Raw genomic sequence first — 18,420 nt, 5'->3', positions numbered from 1 at the left:
TTAGGAGCAGGAGCATCAAGCTTCTCGGAGGCCCTAAGCGGAATGGTAATTGGGCCCCTTAACTAAAGAATCTATAGTGCATAGATCCACTATGACCGATCGGAGGAAGCGCCAAAAATTTCAGGGTACCTTTCGGGGTATTTTTTCTTTTTGCTACTCGACTTACCACGGCTACACTCATGAGTGAGGAAGTGTAAAAAGAGTCAATAAAACTCCTCGTGGTGAGTGAACGAAACTCGTTCAATATAACGATTCAACGCACTATCTCACTCTTACTCACTTTGCACATCTCTAATTCCAGCAGCACATTTTCCTAACAACAGTTTGTTGTCCACAGAATCGAGGATAGAACACTAGTTGCACATTCGTCTCGTACATGATCAGATCAATAAGATTTCTATTTTAATTTTTCACGAATTACTAGATGACTAGTTGACTAGGATGAAAGAGAGAGAGAGAGAGAGAGAGAGAGAGAGAGAGAGCGCGAGAGAAAGATAGAGAGAGAGAGAGAACAGCATATTGATATATTGATAACGGCTTCACTCTTCACTAAGACACACGACTTACTTACTATCCGCTGTTTACTTCTATTGGTTGGTTATGTCGTGAAGCTGATACCAGACAACCGAGATCTAACGCAAAGTGTAGACATCCAGGAAGATTCTAGCCCACTGAAAGAAATGATCTAGGTTCTAGCTATGTTCTCTACCGTTTGCTGATGACAATACTTTGCAATTGCAAGGCTTTACTAAAGAATATAGAAGGCACAACTAAAGAAATATTACGAAATCATGCAAGCAAAATATCAGTTGCCGTAGCAACTCTTACACTCTTCATTTCATAAAACTTGCTTTGTTTTATTATCAGTATTTTGTTCGATTTTTCAATGCAAAAAACGACGTATTCTACAGTAGAATTTGATCTGTTTTTTTTTAATTTTATTTTCTTTGTATTTTACTATCTCTGTACTGTGTTTTTGCTTGTTTTTACCATTGTTATGTCTCTGTTTTGTTAAATAACTTTCTTTTCCATATTTTTACATTTCTTCTTTTTTTTTAAACGGTAAATCACATGCATTCGACAAATTTTAAACAGAACTTGTCTTTACAACTTACATTATCGTTCGCCATTGTCGTACCGATCCCCGCCAAAACGTTACATCGTAGCAACGGTCCCAGGAGGTGCAGCACACTGAATGTTTTTGGCCGAATGGTGGAACAATGATCGTTGCGTGATTGTGAGTTAATCGAGCGTTTGCCCGTTCGGCGGCCATGTTTGTTATCTCTTTGTTCGTTACAATTACGCCATGATGCACACAAGGTGGAATATCTTATCGTCTAGCTCTCGCTCTTTCTATAGTACAAAACCTGACCACTGTTTGCTTAAACCGTACGCTAATTTCGAAGTAAACTATGGCTCGTTAAGAATAAAATGTTTGTCATGACGCTACGTAGTATTTCGATTTGCTCATTACATCTCCAAATACAAAAATATCTTTGTATAAGAACCATGGCGCGACGTAGGGCTTTTTCTATATGGGTACATTAAACTAAAACTTGTTACCATCTTACGTGCATTTTTAAGTATATATTTATATGTTTAATAAGCCAAACCACATTGCCTATCAGCTTCATCGCTAGTGAGGGTTTAAAATTTTGCATTTCTTACGTGTGCCCGTGATCCGGAAGAAATTAAATGTTTTGCTAGCCGCCCCACAAACACAACATAGATGCATGATTTAGCCACTAAAACCATAGACGTTAGAAACCTAATCATTTAACCGAACTGGCTTGTGTTGTACGCGATACTGACTATGTACACATTGCTATTGCCTCGTGTCGGTAGTGTACCGAACTTGTTTGGGGATTTTGAGAGATTCGTCGTTCGTAAAGCAAATGTAAAGTAGTTTTTGGTTCTGTATGCATCAATCATACGATTACAAGATAAAACAAACGTTTAAGGCCAAAAATATTGCAAGAAGAAAAGAAATTACGATCAGAGTATTTTATCCAGGAAAATGTGGAATGTTGTCAAAATGTTCAGATATAATTCCAAACAAAATAAATATATTACTTTTTTTCTCGAAACCGTTTGTTCTTTGTGCATTTCTTTTAGAAGAATTTGCATATGTGTTTGCCACAATTTTTTTTACAATTTAGCCAAACAGTTCAGCATTGTAGGTACCTTGAATCGAATCCCTAAAGCCAAACAAACATACCTTTTGCTGCATATTTTCAGCTAAACATGTGTACAGTTGACCGGACTGTATCGGTGTACATAAATACGTAAACAATACTAAATAAGCTACTAAATGTTAAGGGCAGACAGGACGAGAAGTTTGTTAAAATCTACATCAGACAGAAACAAGGGTTGGCAACATAGATTGTAAAATGATAAAAACTAGCAAACACATTTTCGGAACGTTCGAAATGTCTCTCTTCCTAGATAAAAAAAAGGAACCGTATCCCTTCGCACACGAGAAGCATCGAGCGGCGCTGCATTCGTTCGTATTCATACTGAAGTAGGTGACAAGAGGGGTTTTGTTCTATTTAAGTGATTATGTGCAAATTATGAACACGTTACATTTTACACTGTACTGTTAAACAGTAATCTTATAAAAGCTTCCTTGTATACCACACACCGCATTTGCCAGAAGTTTCATCTTTCCTGCTCAATTCCAACGTTTGCCCAGGGTGCCTCTACATCCTCTATCGCATCTCGCCTGCATTACAATATGCGGAAATGCAACCTGCTAGCTAAAATGATTCTCACTCAATCAGTCATATCTCCATTGAAGTTGATCAATCTTTTCATCACATGATATTCATGACGCACTCGTTGTCAAACTAACCACCGCCTTCTTACCTGCCTTGCCTTCCTTTTTCGGTTGCTTCGCCGTTGCTGCCGGTGCTGCTGCAGCTTCCTGACTGCTGGAGGCTACATCGTCACTACCATCACCACTAGGTTCTTTCGCAGTTGCGTGCAGTTGACAAAACGATTGGAAATCTTCAGTCATCTTCCAGCTTTGTTTGTGGCCACAGATGTAGTGCGCCTTCGCCTGACAGCCCTGATGCAGACAGCTCAACACAGCACCATAGTTTCGGCACAGCTGGCACTGGTGCCGACAGCAGTTCCAGATGGCCGCCTCTAGACCGACGATGCGCGTCCCTACCATGTAAACGCCGGGGGCCCACACTAAGCAGTCTTCGTGCGTCCATACCTCGTACGTGTTATCACTTGCTTTGATCATGCCGTAAAAAATTTCTGTCGATGTATGCTGTTCCGCACCGAGGGTATCGTCACATTTCTCCTCCTTAACTGGCATTTCCTTCGTGTTGCTCGGTCCTGGTACGGGAAACGGGCCAACATTTACTGCCGCTCCTTTTTCGTTTTTCCGCTTTTTACTTTTCGTCTAAAATGAGAAATGAAAAATCAAATGAAATATAGATCAGTAAAACAGGGAGTTTAGTAGTGTTGTATGAAACATATGCAAACAGTAATTCCGATCTTGAATCGGAAAATATTCATGACTATTTGTAGACCTCCTGCTGAAAACTCACGATTATCTGGAGATCTTCAAATATTCTTGAATCTCTGTAGATTTTCAAAGATCCATGAATTCCTGGAGATCTTGAAAGATTCGTGGATCTTAGGGGAATCTTAAACATGCGAATCTCTGAAGATCTTTAAAGACTCATGATTTATTCTATTTTTAGTTTTCTTCATTAAATTTATATTTTTCTATGTTTTACTATTTTAAAGACTATTTCAGAAACAAAATACTTTAGCAAATATTCTGGTTCAAAATACGAAGGTTGTGATAAATAAAACAAAGAGCATTTTAGCTGATTCGTTCAAATCTGAAACTTAATTTGTATACAGAAATTAAGAAACATGCGTAAAATAAAAAGCTGAAGGAGCGTTTAACCCAAAGCTAGAGTTCAGTAAAACATTACTTACGCCACACTGTTGCTGCTCTTTCAGCTTCTCAGCAGCACGCTTTTGTTTCGCCTGGTTCGATTCAAGATCGTCACGCGTTCGACGCACACTAAAGTAATCCACATCGACCTGGCTCTGTACGAACTCGCTGGAACCGGTGCTTATGATGTACGGACCGAACAGATCGCCGAGCCGAAATTTGTGCGGGCCCGTTTTACAAAACACACACATCCAGCTCGTATCGGTCGTGTCCGCATCGTATTTGGTGCTGAGTGTGCTCACATGCAGACCGCGAATTTTACTTCGCTCCGAACTGTTGAGACTGTTGCTGAACTTTTTCGTCTTGTTTTGCGTCTTCTCACTGTCCTCCTCGTTGAGGGGCGCATTTATGACGGTATGGCATCCGTCCGACCGGACCTGTACGTAAGGCCCCTTGTACTTCCCGTTTGCTTCTATACTAGCAGCAGCAGCAGCCCCTGCAGACCATGCGGTGCCTCCTGACGTTTCACGATCATCAGACTTGCTCCATGGTTTTCCTTTTGTTGCTGCTGCTTTACCTCCTTTCTTACCCGTACCGGCGGCAGCACCTTTCTTTCCCTTCTTTTTGTTACTCAATGCCTTTAGGCCCAACATGGGGGGCCCCGCCGGTTCCATAAACGGGCTGATGGCGGGTTTGCTGTGTGCGTTCGATTTCTTTTTAGGCCCACGCTTACGTTTCGCTGCCGGTGTGCTGGTGATCATTTCACCCGCCGGTTGTGCGATCGCTTTACTTCCGATGCTACGCTTTTGTGCTGGAGTTAGTGGTTTCTTCCCGCTACCATTGCTGGAACAGGCCGGGATGTCGGTATGCATCGGATGGTCACTTGCGTCACTCGCCCGGCTCGCTAATAATAAATCATTCGACAGCTGCTTCATTACGTCACCATCTGCAACATCTGTCGCGTGATCATGGCCGATCGAAGACGCTAACTTTCCGGCGGTCATATGATTATCACCAGTGTCCGTCGATTCCTTGTGTACGTCCGACCCGACGCAATTTCCCGGCTGCTCTTCAATGCCCGCAAACATTTCTTCGAGCTTATTTTCGACCTGTGAAAGTGGAAAGTGTTTCAGTGTTAGAAAGATTTGAACGGGCGGAAAACGGCACAACACACATACCTCTTCATAGCTACTATCAGAAGCATTTGCCTTTTTATCCCCCTTTCGGCCATTTTTCTCCTCATGCGCCGTACTCTTTTCAAGCGGTGCAGGTCCATTGCAGTTCATTTCGGGCGTGTTTGCCATCGATCCGACGATACCATTATCGTTCGTTGGTTCCGTCACTTTGTCTAGCAAAAACTTTCGTGCCATCGCATTCGTAGACGATACCATGGCGGCTATTTTATCGATCGTTTCACAATCATTCGTGACGTGCTGCTTTGGCAGGGCGTTTGCATTTTCTGCCGTGTCCGAAACCGTGGCACTAGCCAATGCCGATGCAGTGGATGTATGCAAACCGGTACCGATCGTTGACGGTCCTGTGCCATTATTGTTCATATTGCTTTGGATAAGGGTTTCTAGTAGCTTCTGTTGATCCTGGGACATTTCCGCTGGTGGCTTTCGTTGCGCATGATGCGGCAGGAAGATATCGTGCGGCGTATGCATACCGCTCGCTTCCCGTGCATTATTCTCCGACATGCTGACCAGCGGTGCACCTTGACTAAGATCGCACTGTGCCCCGGATAGACCGTGGCTGAGCGCATTAATACCTTCGATCGCTAGTGCGGTAATATCGTTTCGAGCCGTATGGTTCGGGCGCAAACTATCCAACTCGTCCAGTCCTACAATCCCACCGTCGACCGGTTTGCCCGCAACAGGGAACAGTGGTTTTCCGTCCTCTAGCGGAAATGCCGCGTTCATTTTGTTGGTTTTTTCGGGCTTTCTTCTTCTTCGCGTGCTGTTGCTTCTGCTGTTGGACGAATCGACCGAATCTTCGCTCGACGCCATACTGTTTCCGGTCGGCGAAGCGGAAGGATTGATAGGGCAAGGTATGGATGTGCCGGTAGCTAGTTCGCTACCAGTACCGGCTAGCAATGATCCAATCGCTCGTGCCGTTACGGTGCCAATATCGGTCCCGTCCAACGGTGCAGCGGGTGTGGTAGATTCCGTACTCAGCGACAATGATGGCACAGCAGTATTGTTGCTCGGCAAGGGAAACGTACTGTTCAAACAATCCACACCGAGCTTACCACCACCGTCGATGGTGGACGGGCCGAGCAATAAGTTTAACGGCGGGCTGCGACTCCTAGTTGGGCTTAAAGCCGACTGCACTGACGATCTTGCTGGAGATGCTGAGGAGGATTGATAAATGTGTGTTTAGCATGGGTACCATCGCGTACAAGGCATAACATAAAACCACATACTTCGCTTTGGTGAAACCGACAACGCGCTGCAGTGCATCGTTTGGAAAACGAACTCCTTTACCAAGTCGGCCGAGTCGGAAATGTGCGAAAACTTTGTGGATTAGAAAACGGTTCCATTAGTCGTATGTACGCGGGAGTGGGGCGTTTCTTCCAAACCGCTTTTGAAAATACTTACACAATCTCGACCATTTTTACTATCCATTTCGCTGTTGATTTGCTTCGCATCCTTTACTAGCAGACCGCCCGACACGAGTGCGGCAAGGTCACTCGCTGTGCGATTGCTCAAACCGGCACCGAAACCATTGCCTCCCCGTACCATACTGGCACCGATCGTGCTATTACTACCGTCGTTGATTGTATTCGTCATACCAAAGTTGTTGGATGTGGTTCCAGCACCACTAGGCGGCAAACCGATACTGCCGGCACCTTGCATGCGTTCTTTCAGTGCTGCCACCGTGGTCGATTGGATTACACCGCCCGAAGAGGGTACGACTGAGGTGCCAGCAGTTCGCGATTGGTGATTACTAGCAACATGAAGAAACAAGAGATTAAAACAAACGCGTGTTTTTTTTTTGTATCACGAATGACACATAATTAATTAAAAAATGTTGGTTTGTTTTTTTTTTGGTTACCTTCCAGTAAGGCCACTATCCGCGGCCATGCTGTGAACGCCACTGGTGGGAATGTTTGATGGCAGTGTTGACGTTGCTGAAGACGAAGAGGTATGCGTCGAATGTGACGAACTCGTGGAAGCAGTCGGAATATTGTTGTGGACCCCTTTCGGTGAGGGTGTGCTGCGTGAGGCGGATGACAGTGTCAGATCGACCGATCCCAGCGGCATACCAACGTTACGCCCGTACCCTTGCAATAGTGGATTCATTTCAAGGTTCTACAATAACAAATACGCAGAGCACAACGATTAGTGGTGATCCGTCAGTTTACCGAACCGTGCCATCCCGGCTGCGCTTAGGAACAGGACAATTACATTCATTAGGCTGTACACCTTATCCTGATGCGTTGTCGGTGGTGTAGGCCACGTTAAAGGAGAGCGTGCCATCGATCTTTCGCTCGACATGTGTGCCAGCTGCGGTTGTCGGGGAACGTACGACGGCACCTAACGGGAGAGAAGGTAAATATAGTTACATTTGTTCCGCATATTAACTGTGATGTAGCCCAATCTGTATTTGTTCCTTCCCATACCTGTAACGGATTCCATGTAGTGTTCGGTTGTCCCAGTCGACCGTGTGGCGGATTGTGGCCAGACATTGCTATCTTGTGTTATGCGCTGAAGATACAATGCGGTAAATAGGACATTCGTGGTTTTGTCTTCCCACTGGGGTATGTTTTTCGTTTTGCTTCCTCTTTAACACACTAACCGCGTGATGATCACTTTGATGAATCAGAAATTACGCAAAATACCACTAGACAGAATCACTAAAACCCATTTAAAGAGTGTGTGAGAGAGAGAGAGGAAGGAAACTTTCAACTTTAAATACAAACACCGTACAAACACAACAATTCACCGAGCATTTTCGTCACAGGATGCTGTGCTATTGTTTCCCTAATCCTTCAAACGCACCAAGGATGACATACGGGACAAAACGACGCAGCACTAGACAGCTTTTTTTTGCACTCGAAAAAGAACATAATTCGGTTCAGAACTTATTGCAAACCGGCATGGACAATCGATGCCATGATTCATTCATGCTAAAACTAGCCACCTATACAGCATAACATCTAAATGTCCGCCTGGTTTATCTTACATTTGGAAAACACCAACCAAAAAAAAAGCTCTTTACTCATGTTCTTCCACCGTTGTTGTACAAATAAAAAGGATCCAGCATCAATGGGAACGCATGAATGCACAATCCTGCTAGCGTTCGCTTGTCCGCTCGGCTTGCTATTTGTTGATCATCCGGCATGAATAGGATATTTAAAGGATACTGCCGGTTTACAGTATCGCACGCATTGTGTAAAAATCGATCTGCCAAAGTTATGCCGTCAAGGGGTACTGACTGCTTGCTTATGCTCGCCGTCCGACGGCTGCACGCATATACACAGCTTCTTCCACATACATATACGCACGCACCTTTCTCACAGCGACCGAGGATACGCAAGCCTTCTGCGGGGCAACCCAGCTTTACGCCATCCGGATCAATTGGACGAAAGTCTTTGCACCAGTCTATCACTCCGTTGCATGTTTATCGTGGGAAAACTGCTTTTTACACGCACTAACAACTTCGGGACAATCACAGAAAGATGCGTATGCTTTTCATTCGCTAAGGGGTAAAACGGCAAGAGCAAGAGTCCCCCATCATCGGTTTGAGGGAAAAACACCGCAAAATCATCGTTCCAAGCTGTCAAAGTGCAGCCGAGCGATGTTTAAGGCGACGTTTTACGCCAGGGAAACTAAACTTGGTCGTACGGTCAAAAGTTTAAACTCTTTTTTAAGGATATGCTTTCCGGAAATAATTTACTTTAATGATTAACGATTTTCATATTCACCGAAAAACAGCAAATCGAATTATTCTTGGAAAAAAGCAGCGAAAACATAGAAGTCGCGAAAGCTTTCATATCGGAGGTCTTCTACAAAGTTTTCTCACCAGAAAATCATCGAAAAATTATTAAACGCTGCGACGTTATTTCAGCATTCCCGGAGAAAAACTTACACATACTCAAATCATATCGCACAACTTCTAGCTACGATAAGATTCCAACAATTTTAATTAACATTACACACGGCTTTATTAATGTTAAATATAATAAGGTTAAATAATTCTCAACGAACCCATTTAAAATTACTTCTCAACAAGAAAGTTTGTATTTGAATACCAATGATGCATTACAGAATATAAAAACTGCTTGCTGGAATCGTCGCATTTAAAAAATAATATTGTTTATATGAAAAACTTTCATTTGCTTATTCTATTTTCAATTGATATAATTGCCACAAACCGTTCACCATAATTTCTCCAAAGGTTTGTCGCCAGCATTCTCTATGGTACGTACCACTTCATCGTATAGATTTGCTGTAAGTTCATCGTACGTTCTATCTGCGTCAACCGCTTTCCAGTATCGATCATCCTTCAGCATTGAATACTTTTCAATCACTTTTTTCTGAAATGCTGGAACTTCGTAGCGCTCGTCTCCGAACCCACCTCTTCGGGCTAGTGCTTCAGTGGACAATGTAAGCAGTATTACAAGGTCTGGCTTTAGAAGGCCGGATTCGGGCGCTTTGCACCACTCCATAGCTAGACCCTTCGCGCTGCTGAACGCAACTCCGGAGTATGAATACCGATCAACGATAAGGTTAACACCGCTCTTTAGAAGCTTCTCCATTTCCTTCATCCTTTCCCATCGGTTCAGCGTAAACAGCAGATGTATGCCCTCATCTGTGAAATCATCTTTTCGTGTCAGGTATCCATTTATCAGTTGCCCACACTGTGTAGACCTGTCCGGAAAGTTCATGTACTGTGCCTGAACATTCGCCTCTACCAGTTTAGCCACTGAAAACAAAGAAAGCCGGTTGTGATTGGTACCACTCGTCATGGATTATTGATGTCATACTTACCAAGGGATTTGCATTGCGAAGTTTTACCGGTGCGGTCACACCCTTCCAACACGATAAAGGCACCTCTTTTTCCCTGTAAAGCCGACATTATCTTTGGTGGATGGTCGCTGAATGATCTTATATTTTGGCGCAATTGTGCAGTCAACAATTTGGCAAGCTGGCAAGCCATCAAACTTCAACCGAATGACACCGTGTTTACGTTAGTGCTGTGAAAAAGAAGATACAAGACAGGTAATTCATACGATGAAGTAAAACAGTTTTGTCACACAAATTAAGTATCTAAACAATTTTTAAAACTGTTTATTACATTTGTATTTTACTATACAAATTATCGAACATTTTTTTTGATGGCTAGAAAAAATAACAGTTTTGTTATGACATTTCAATTGAATGAGAATTTTCACTAGGTTAGCGTGACGTTTACAAATCACAAAACAGCAAACACAAACATTTCGGAAGGAATCAATTTTCTGTGTTGGAAGAAAATTTAGTAAAATTTATGGTGTTAATAAGTGCACTGATTGAAAAAAAGCTATAGTTCATTGCTAGATGTAATTCACGTTCACATTCATTGAAGTGTTCAAATAGAAGCAGCAAAATGAGTGCAAAAAAGTATCTGAAGATGCCTGCCCAGCAGCCAACGCAGCCTGCGGCCAAAACAGAAAAGGAAGAGAAATTATGGAACGCACTAAAGCGGCACATTATGCGAGAACGCGAACGGAAGAAGCAAGGTACGTTGGACAATCGATCTATCGAAAGGGTTGCTTGTTTCCCCTAAAAACAAATGATATTCGATTTTGCTTCTCACAGAGCTTGAAGCAGAGGTAGAGGAGGAACGCCTACGGAGGGAACGCGAGGAGCGGGAAAAACAGGACGTGATGACGCTCGGCGAGACGAAGGAACAAATACTGATGCTCGAGAAAAATTTGGACGAGCTTAGGAACGAAAAGCAGCAACTATTTTTGCAGTTGAAAAAAGTGTTGAACGAGGATGATAACAGAAAGCGGCAGATGAAAGAGTAAGTGCCGCGCTGCACAGTGCACATGGCCGATTTCACACTCACTACATGGGTGTTTCTTTTCCACTTTTAGGGAGATGTTTGCGATACAGAATATACCACAACAAATATTCCTACCCCAGCGACCGATGCCACCGCATCAGCAGCACATGATGCACAAAGTGAGTCCACCCGAAGTTCTCCTTTCGTCGGAACGCATATTCACCGACGCTTACCCCAACTTGCAGGGCAATCCGCAGGTGAATGCGGCCAAACGCACGCACAGCCCTTCACCGTCACAGCACATCCAGGGCTACTATAAGCAGCCCAATCCCAACAATCAACCGTACCCGCCGCAGCAGAGTAAGTACACGAGTTTTCATGCCATTGTGTCTACCGGTCCGCTAGTGAGATTCAGACAGCAGAAGGGCGGCCTCCAGAAGAGCGTGCTGCGATTGCGTTCGACTGCACTGCGTACTGTGCGAGGACTTATGTTTTGCACACCTTTCACCGGTTCATCTCGATTCGATTTCGGTGATCATTCGATATTACTGACACAAAACCTTGCTGCTACATGTTTTTAATCACATCATTTTTGTTTCTAGCCTTCAGTAGCCTCAGTTCGAAAGGCCCATCTCCCATTTCTGGATGGTTCGCTGCGAATCGAGACCTTGTACTATTTCTCAAAATGTTTTCCTACCACCTATTTTTGTTCCTCTATTAGGCGAAACAATGAACAGTGAAATTCCACTAATATTGCATCATTTGGCATCATCCTTTTTTTGTTTTTTTTTTTCCCGGATCGCTCTAACCAGATGCTTCCGAGCGTCTTGTTTTGCTATCTTTAGTTTCTTTAACATTTGTCCCAAAAACAAAATTCTTTTGTTTCATTATCTTTCTCTCTTTTTCTCTCTCTCTCTCTCTTTCTCTCTTCTTTCTATACTTCCTTATGCTCCGTATGATTTATCTCTCATCGTTACGAATATGTTTCCGATTCATGTTTCAACTGATCAATTTTTAAATAACAGAGATCGAGGAAGGTAGACGGGGCGGAGAAGTGGCCCGTGCCGTTTTGTGGAACAGTGAGTTGAATTCAATATTGTCTAATAATTTTTTTTATTCACATTTTATTTTATAATGTTTTGTTTTATTCGTTACTCAATGCACCAAACTGCTTATGTACGCGCGCCTGTACGATCACGCTTTCGAAATAGTTGCATACAAAAGTCTGTCTGTAAAATACTTTCGGCGTTCTTTAAGAGAGCTCTGTAAGTAGAATTTCATAAATGATTTCAAATGAAGCAAAACGTTTTAACTGTAACTATTTCTGAATGATCGCGACAAAGGAAGGCGCGTAAAACGTTAACTAAATATTGCCTGGTGATGTGCGTTGAGTAACTGTTATTATTAGCTTTGCTTTCATTTTGATTTCCACTTCCAATCGTTCCCATACGCTTCGATACCTTTTGCACCCGTGGTTTTAGCAGTGCATTCCTACTCCAATTCTGCTTGTTACATCCTTTCGTTATCCTAACCCATTCGAGCTTTTCGAGGTAATAGGTATAGTGTTCACCATTTAGTTTGGCACGAATCGTTTCAACCACATGTTTTAGTGTGTCTCCATCTTCGTTTCGTTGCTTGGTTGCTTCAGTTTTCATTAATGCATTAGTAACACAATCAACTAAATTGCGAACCATTTCACATAAATGTTTATATCATCGTACAGTTGAGTATATTTTTGTTCCATAGCAAACCCCAGACGGTACAATCATTACATTTTTCTTTCTCTTACTTTGTGTTGTTTGTGAGGCGTACTTATCGTTTGCATTAAAAGGCACAACACCTTCTAAAACCGGATAGTGCCAAATGGAGCCTTTAGATATGTGTAATAATTTGTATTTTTTCTTGGGATAACTAACGTCTATACACCCACGTGGAATTTGAAAATGTATTACGATCAATGTTAACAAATTGCGCACCAAATCATCGGTTTATTTCTTTGGTCTCGCAGTTTTCAATATTTTAAAATGATACGTTTCACTCGCTGATAATTGTTAAAGGTTAGCATGGTTATAAGATTGTACAAAATCATCCAATATTTAATGTGCTGCAGCATTCTCTGTGTCTTAACATTGGAAATAATAGTATAATTTCAATTGATCGTATACAAACTTGCTCAAATGTGAATTTGTTTTTATTTAAATTGTTTTTAATGTAAATTATGGATATATGATTCGTTTCTTTATTGGCGTGTTGGTTTAGTTTCGTATAATGTGTGAATAATAGTACAAAATTAGTAGCTTTGCGATGGGATGATATCTGCAATGATCACAGCACATTAGTAACACAACGACAGCAGAAGGTTTAATGGTACAATATTTATGGGAGAAGGGAAGAGAATAACAATCCGATCACATTTTGCCTACATTTGTAAATAATAGCAAAATTTGACCATGTGCGAATGTATGTCTGTGTGCGTGTGCGTGTGTGTGTGTAACATGTATATTAATCAACCTTATATTTAGAAAGAAAGTTAATCATTAAAACCATACAAATAAAAGCACGTCAAGCCGTCTTGGTGCGAGGCACTAATAATTCACATTCCCTGTTTGAACCCCGTTACAGAATCGCAATACTGTCCACCGGTTGGTTTCTATCCCGGTACGCCACCCTCGAACCCCCAGGATGGTCGGCAACCGCAGCCACAGATTTTGTATCCGTACCAGAGCAGCCTAACGATCCCGATGCGCCAGTACGTCGATATACCGTCCCAGCCAGGGCCGCCGACACAACCGAAACCGGAACAGCTGGTGGTGAGCGGTAAGGTGGGCCCGTTGCCACCATCGCAGCCAAACATTTATCACATCAATCTGGATCAGCAGACGGCGGCTGCAATCCACAGCCAGCAGCAACCGCCACCGCAGATGAAAACCATTACGATCGAGAAGATACCGCAGGAGCGTATCGTACCGTACCATATCGAGCTGGCCAAGCACGACGATCGTACGAAGGATCTGCGACAGTTGCAGGGACCGCCACCGTCGCAACCGGGTGTCGTCGCAACGCATCTGCCGGATGGAATCGTTTACGCGCCCGGTCTACGTCCCGGTGCTATACAAATGCACACGATTGCTACCAATCAGCAAGTAAGCGCCATTGATCTATCCAAGTATTGCTGAAGCTTTGTTTTTTTGGGGTTATTGCTTTTTTTACTTTTCACTTTTACTCTCACACGCATTGCACGGTTCCGTTTCTGTAGCACATTAGCTGGGGAATATTTTTTTTTCTTTTCTATTGTCGTTTCTTTTACATTTTCTGTTAACCACTTTAGTCACGGTATGTGTGTTTGTATCCGAAAAATAATATCCACTATTAATCTACATACATACTGATGATAATATCTTTTTTTTTGAGCCATATACATATATTCTTCTTAACATTTCTATACGCGAAAGCATACTATTGCACTGTAAAAACAAATATGCCAAATGCCTAATACTACGCACCTGAACGTTACTAAAACTACACATGTAATAAAGTACAAAACAAAAAAAAGGCATTGTGACTAATACAAACCCTCTTTTTTTGTTATTATGTTAACCCAATTTAATGATAGTTCTGTTTTAGTGTTTTCGTTGCACCAACGTTTTCAATAAACAATTTACACATCTACTATCCAAGCAAATCATATCCTGCTTTCGTATCTCTTCAGTTGGTTCCCATACCATTTTGCTTTTCCAAATCCATCGGTTCTAGCACGGTTTGTTTGCAAAAACATTCTAACCAAAAACTTGGCCTCACTTTAAAATCATCACACAATAGTTTACATCACGTTTAACACCATCACACTGAGTGTTCATAATTTTTAGTTTTTGGCGGTTGTTGTAATGTTATGTGCTTACGATTGCACCACTAATTTCATACAGTGTACATCCCTTGCAAAAACACCGACAACAAGAACAAGAAAGCAACGATCAGTTCTTTTTCTCTTGCGCCATTTAGTTACCCAAGGGTGGAAGCATTACACAGGGCTACCCGTCGGCAAGACCGCCACCGATCAGCAATCCTCAGCAACCGCCACCTTCACAGATGCATTACAATCGCCACCGTTACTAGCGTGACATGGGTCCCTAAAGGTCTCTGTGCGATCATCGCAAAAATACGGGGGGAAAATAAGTTTTACTAAACTGGGCAATATATTGTACGATGTTTACAAGTTACAATTTTTCAATCTGAACTATTAGGCTGCATGATGGTGAGACGTTACAATGATAAGAGTAATAAATCGATTCTAACCTAGACAAGGTTTCGATTTCAAAATGGAGTATTGCTGTATGGGGTATTGAGAAAATAGCTATTTAAATTTAAATTAATGTTGATTACTTTTTTTGTATTCACTGATAACCGATCGAATAGTATTTCTTCACGAAAAAGATTTGTAAACAGATACAAGCTCTTACAGGGTTTTCGAATGCAAGTGGAGGATTTGGAACTATATCTGGATTCTTTTCAAGTAGAACTGGAACTTGTTGAAATAACACTGGATTCCTTCTCAATTTTTTGTCCTTTAAAAAATTGAAATCCTATTTAAAGCTTTCCCAAGTTTGCCAATGTGAGAATTTAGAAAGATCCGTATTTTTATTTAAAAACTAAGGCTAAATAAAGCCTTAGGAAATTTTCAATTTTTTAGAATTGTTTTAATTTTTTAAATTATTTTCTCTCTTTTTAATTAAAGCATTATTTGAGTAAAAAGAAACTTATTTCAACCAATTGGCATTAAAATAAATCAACTTATAAAATTTTGCAAAATTACTGAAAAAAAGCTATGGCTATAGCCTTAGGAAATTTTCTAATTTACAGAATTTTTTTCTTTACAGAGCGAGCAGTGTATTCATTTGGCTAGTGTGGGTACTGTACACATGTATTCCGTTTCAACTAGATATGTGCAAAGTGAGTAAGAGTGAGATAGTGAGTTGAAACGTTGTATTGAAGGAGTTTCGCTAACTCATCACGAGGAGTTTTAGTGACTCTTTTTTCACTTGAGTGAGTAAGTGTGTAGCGTGTAGTAAGTGTAGTAAGTGTGTTGAGTGTAAGCATGTAGCCGTAGTGAGTCGAGTCGCAAAAAGAGTAAATAAGCGAGTTGAAACAAAAATGAGTTGAAACGATTCGCTTGAAACACATGAGTTGCAACGGAATACATGTGTACAATACCCAAACTAGTCAAAAGAATATACTGTTCGCTCTGTATAGAAAAAAATTCTATAAATTTGAAAATTTCCTAAGGCTGTAGCCTTACCTTTTTTTGAATAATTTTGAAAAAATAAAATAAAAATTGATTTATTTTAATGCCAACTGGTTGAAATAAGTTTCTTTTCACTCAAATAATGCTTTAAATTAAAAAAAAAAAATCATAAAAAAAAATTTAAAAAAATTTCAACCCGAAAATTTTATACGGCGCTTACGTTTACCCCTTACGATTTTTGTGAGAAATTTTGCAAAAAAAAAATTAAATTGATTTATTTTAATGCCAATCGGTTGCAATGTGTTTCTTTTCACTCAAGGAATGCTTTAAATAAAAAAAGAGTGAAAAATAATCAAAAAATCAAAAAATTCTAAAAAATACAATTTTACTAAGGCTCAATTTTGCACCATTTTTGCCTATAACTCGGTCGGTATCCAACGGATCGCCAATCTTTAACCTGTGGTCGATAGATGGCACCAATGGCTACATTTTCTTCGTGGACGGCCATGCCCTCAGATGTCTGTGTCAGAAGTTATGCACGGAACTAAGTTCCATACCCTGTTTGAGAAAATGTAAAATTTTCCTCATTTTTGCACCAAGTTTTGCCTATAACTCGGTCGGTATCCAACGGATCCCCAATCTTTAACCTGTGGTCGATAGATGGCATTCTTGACTATATTTTCTTCGTGGACGGCCATACCCTCAGATGTCTCTGCCAGAAGTTATGCGAGGAACCAAGTTCCATACCCTGTTTGAGAAAATGCAAAATTTTCCTCATTTTTGAGCAATGTAGTAAAATTTTTAAATGTGATATATTTTAATGCGAATTTGTTGCGATAAGTTTCTTTTCACTCAAATAATGCTTAAAATGAAAAAAAGAATAAAAAATCAGAAAAAAAGTTCAAAAAAATTTTCAACTCGAAAATTTCATAAGGCTTACCCCTTACGTTTTTTTTGAGAAATTTTGCAAAAAAAAATAAATTGATTTATTTTAATGCCAATCGGTTGCAATGTGTTTCTTTTCACTCAAGTAATGTTGTAAATAAAAAAAGAGTGAAAAATAATAAAAAAATCAAAAAATTCTAAAAAATACAATTTTACTAAGGCTCAATTTTGCACCATTTTTGCCTATAACTCGGTCGGCGTCCAACGGATCGCCAATCTTTAACCTGTGGTCGATAGATGGCACCAATGGCTACATTTTCTTCGTGGACGGCCATGCCCTCAGATGTCTGTGTCAGAAGTTATTCGAGGAACCAAGTTCCATACCCTGTTTGAGAAAATGTAAAATTTTCCTCATTTTTACGCCAAGTTTTGCCTATAACTCGGTCGGTATCCAACGGATCCCCAATCTTTAACCTGTGGTCGATAGATGGCATTCTTGACTATATTTTCTTCTTGGACGGCCATGCCCTCAGATGTCTGTGCCAGAAGTTATTCGAGGAACCAAGTTCCATACCCTGTTTTAGAAAATGTAAAATTTTCCTCATTTTTGAGCAATGTAGTAAAATTTTAAATGTGATATATTTTAATGCGAATTTGTTGCAATAAGTTTCTTTTCACTCAAATAATGCTTTAAATGAAAAAAAGAATAAAAAATCAGAAAAAAATTTCAAAAAAATTTTCCACTCGAAAATTTCATAAGGCTTACCCCTTACGTTTTTTTTGAGAAATTTTGCAAAAAAAAATAAATTGATTTATTTTAATGCCAATTGGTTGCAATGTGTTTCTTTTCACTCAAGTAATGCTGTAAATAAAAAAAGAGTGAAAAATAATCAAAAAATCAAAAAATTCTAAAAAATACAATTTTACTACGGCTCAATTTTGCACCATTTTTGCCTATAACTCCGTCGGCGTCCAACGGATCGCCAATCTTCAACCTGTGGTCGATAGATGGCACCAATGGCTACATTTTCTTCGTGGACGGCCATGCCCTCAGATGTCTGTGTCAGAAGTTATGTAAGGAACCAAGTTCCTTACCCTGTTTGAGAAAATGTAAAATTTTCCTCATTTTTACGCCAAGTTTTGCCTATAACTCGGTCGGTATCCAACGGATCCCCAATCTTTAACCTGTGGTCGATAGATGGCATTCTTGACTATATTTTCTTCGTGGACGGCCATGCCCTCAGATGTCCGGGCCAGAAGTTATTCGAGGAACCACGTTCCATACCCTGTTTGAGAAAATGTAAAATTTTCCTCATTTTTGCACCAAGTTTTGCCTATAACTCGGTCGGTATCCAACGGATCCCCAATCTTTAACCTGTGGTCG

The 18,420-nt window shown here is 40.9% G+C and overlaps 3 protein-coding genes across 9 annotated transcripts; 1 reads left to right on the top strand and 2 right to left on the bottom strand.

Moving 5' to 3' along the window:
* Positions 1-832: 832 nt before the first annotated feature.
* On the bottom strand, positions 833-8,907 carry LOC125771731 (uncharacterized protein CG5098). 5 transcript variants are annotated; one of them, XM_049442676.1, is made up of 10 exons: positions 8,431-8,907; positions 7,542-7,775; positions 7,327-7,455; positions 6,974-7,230; positions 6,517-6,865; positions 6,342-6,432; positions 5,098-6,269; positions 3,961-5,028; positions 2,866-3,412; positions 833-2,756 (listed from the first exon to the last, which is right to left on the bottom strand). In XM_049442676.1, the coding sequence occupies exons 2-10, from the start codon at positions 7,605-7,607 to the stop codon at positions 2,728-2,730; spliced, it is 3,708 nt and encodes a 1,235-aa protein (XP_049298633.1). In that variant the 5' UTR covers positions 7,608-7,775; positions 8,431-8,907; the 3' UTR covers positions 833-2,727. The 5 variants fall into 5 exon arrangements, with proteins under 5 accessions (XP_049298633.1, XP_049298630.1, XP_049298631.1 ...); XM_049442673.1 differs by having other exon boundaries at positions 833-3,412; positions 7,921-8,907; XM_049442674.1 differs by having other exon boundaries at positions 833-3,412; positions 8,358-8,907.
* Positions 8,908-9,234: 327 nt separating this feature from the next.
* LOC125771248 (uncharacterized) lies at positions 9,235-10,179 on the bottom strand. The gene is made up of 2 exons (XM_049441660.1): positions 9,913-10,179; positions 9,235-9,847 (listed from the first exon to the last, which is right to left on the bottom strand). Exons 1-2 carry the CDS (start codon positions 10,079-10,081, stop codon positions 9,300-9,302), a joined length of 717 nt encoding a protein of 238 aa, XP_049297617.1. The 5' UTR covers positions 10,082-10,179; the 3' UTR covers positions 9,235-9,299.
* Positions 10,180-10,278: 99 nt separating this feature from the next.
* On the top strand, positions 10,279-15,229 carry LOC125772328 (G protein pathway suppressor 2). Of its 3 annotated transcripts, XM_049443904.1 has the most exons (7): positions 10,282-10,643; positions 10,723-10,930; positions 11,004-11,091; positions 11,158-11,272; positions 11,938-11,991; positions 13,535-14,055; positions 14,912-15,229. In XM_049443904.1, the coding sequence occupies exons 1-7, from the start codon at positions 10,511-10,513 to the stop codon at positions 15,023-15,025; spliced, it is 1,233 nt and encodes a 410-aa protein (XP_049299861.1). In that variant the 5' UTR covers positions 10,282-10,510; the 3' UTR covers positions 15,026-15,229. The 3 variants fall into 3 exon arrangements, with proteins under 3 accessions (XP_049299860.1, XP_049299859.1, XP_049299861.1); XM_049443902.1 differs by having other exon boundaries at positions 10,280-10,643; positions 11,004-11,272; XM_049443903.1 differs by lacking the exon at positions 11,938-11,991 and having other exon boundaries at positions 10,279-10,643; positions 11,004-11,272.
* The last annotated feature ends 3,191 nt before the right edge of the window (positions 15,230-18,420 follow it).

The sequence above is a fragment of the Anopheles funestus genome, chromosome 3RL (assembly GCF_943734845.2).
Source record: "Anopheles funestus chromosome 3RL, idAnoFuneDA-416_04, whole genome shotgun sequence".
Lineage (NCBI taxonomy): Eukaryota > Metazoa > Arthropoda > Insecta > Diptera > Culicidae > Anopheles > Anopheles funestus.
Note: the sequence above shows the minus strand (reverse complement) of the source record. Positions and strands in the feature narration are given on the sequence as shown.

What these genes read in the sequence shown, in the direction of transcription:
- LOC125771731 (XM_049442673.1), bottom strand. Translation starts at nt 7,607, where the DNA reads ATGTCTGGCCACAATCCGCCACACGGTCGACTGGGACAACCGAACACT. An exon ending in AGGTGTACAGCCTAATGAAT is followed by an intron (nt 7,231 to 7,326) that starts GTAATTGTCCTG and finishes TTGTTATTGTAG; the next exon opens with AACCTTGAAATGAATCCACT. An exon ending in AAGAGCAGCAACAGTGTGGC is followed by an intron (nt 3,413 to 3,960) that starts GTAAGTAATGTT and finishes TTCTCATTTTAG; the next exon opens with ACGAAAAGTAAAAAGCGGAA.
- LOC125771248 (XM_049441660.1), bottom strand. Translation starts at nt 10,081, where the DNA reads ATGGCTTGCCAGCTTGCCAAATTGTTGACTGCACAATTGCGCCAAAAT. An exon ending in TTCGCAATGCAAATCCCTTG is followed by an intron (nt 9,848 to 9,912) that starts GTAAGTATGACA and finishes CTTTGTTTTCAG; the next exon opens with TGGCTAAACTGGTAGAGGCG.
- LOC125772328 (XM_049443902.1), top strand. Translation starts at nt 10,511, where the DNA reads ATGAGTGCAAAAAAGTATCTGAAGATGCCTGCCCAGCAGCCAACGCAG. An exon ending in CCGTGCCGTTTTGTGGAACA is followed by an intron (nt 11,992 to 13,534) that starts GTGAGTTGAATT and finishes ACCCCGTTACAG; the next exon opens with AATCGCAATACTGTCCACCG. An exon ending in CGATTGCTACCAATCAGCAA is followed by an intron (nt 14,056 to 14,911) that starts GTAAGCGCCATT and finishes TGCGCCATTTAG; the next exon opens with TTACCCAAGGGTGGAAGCAT.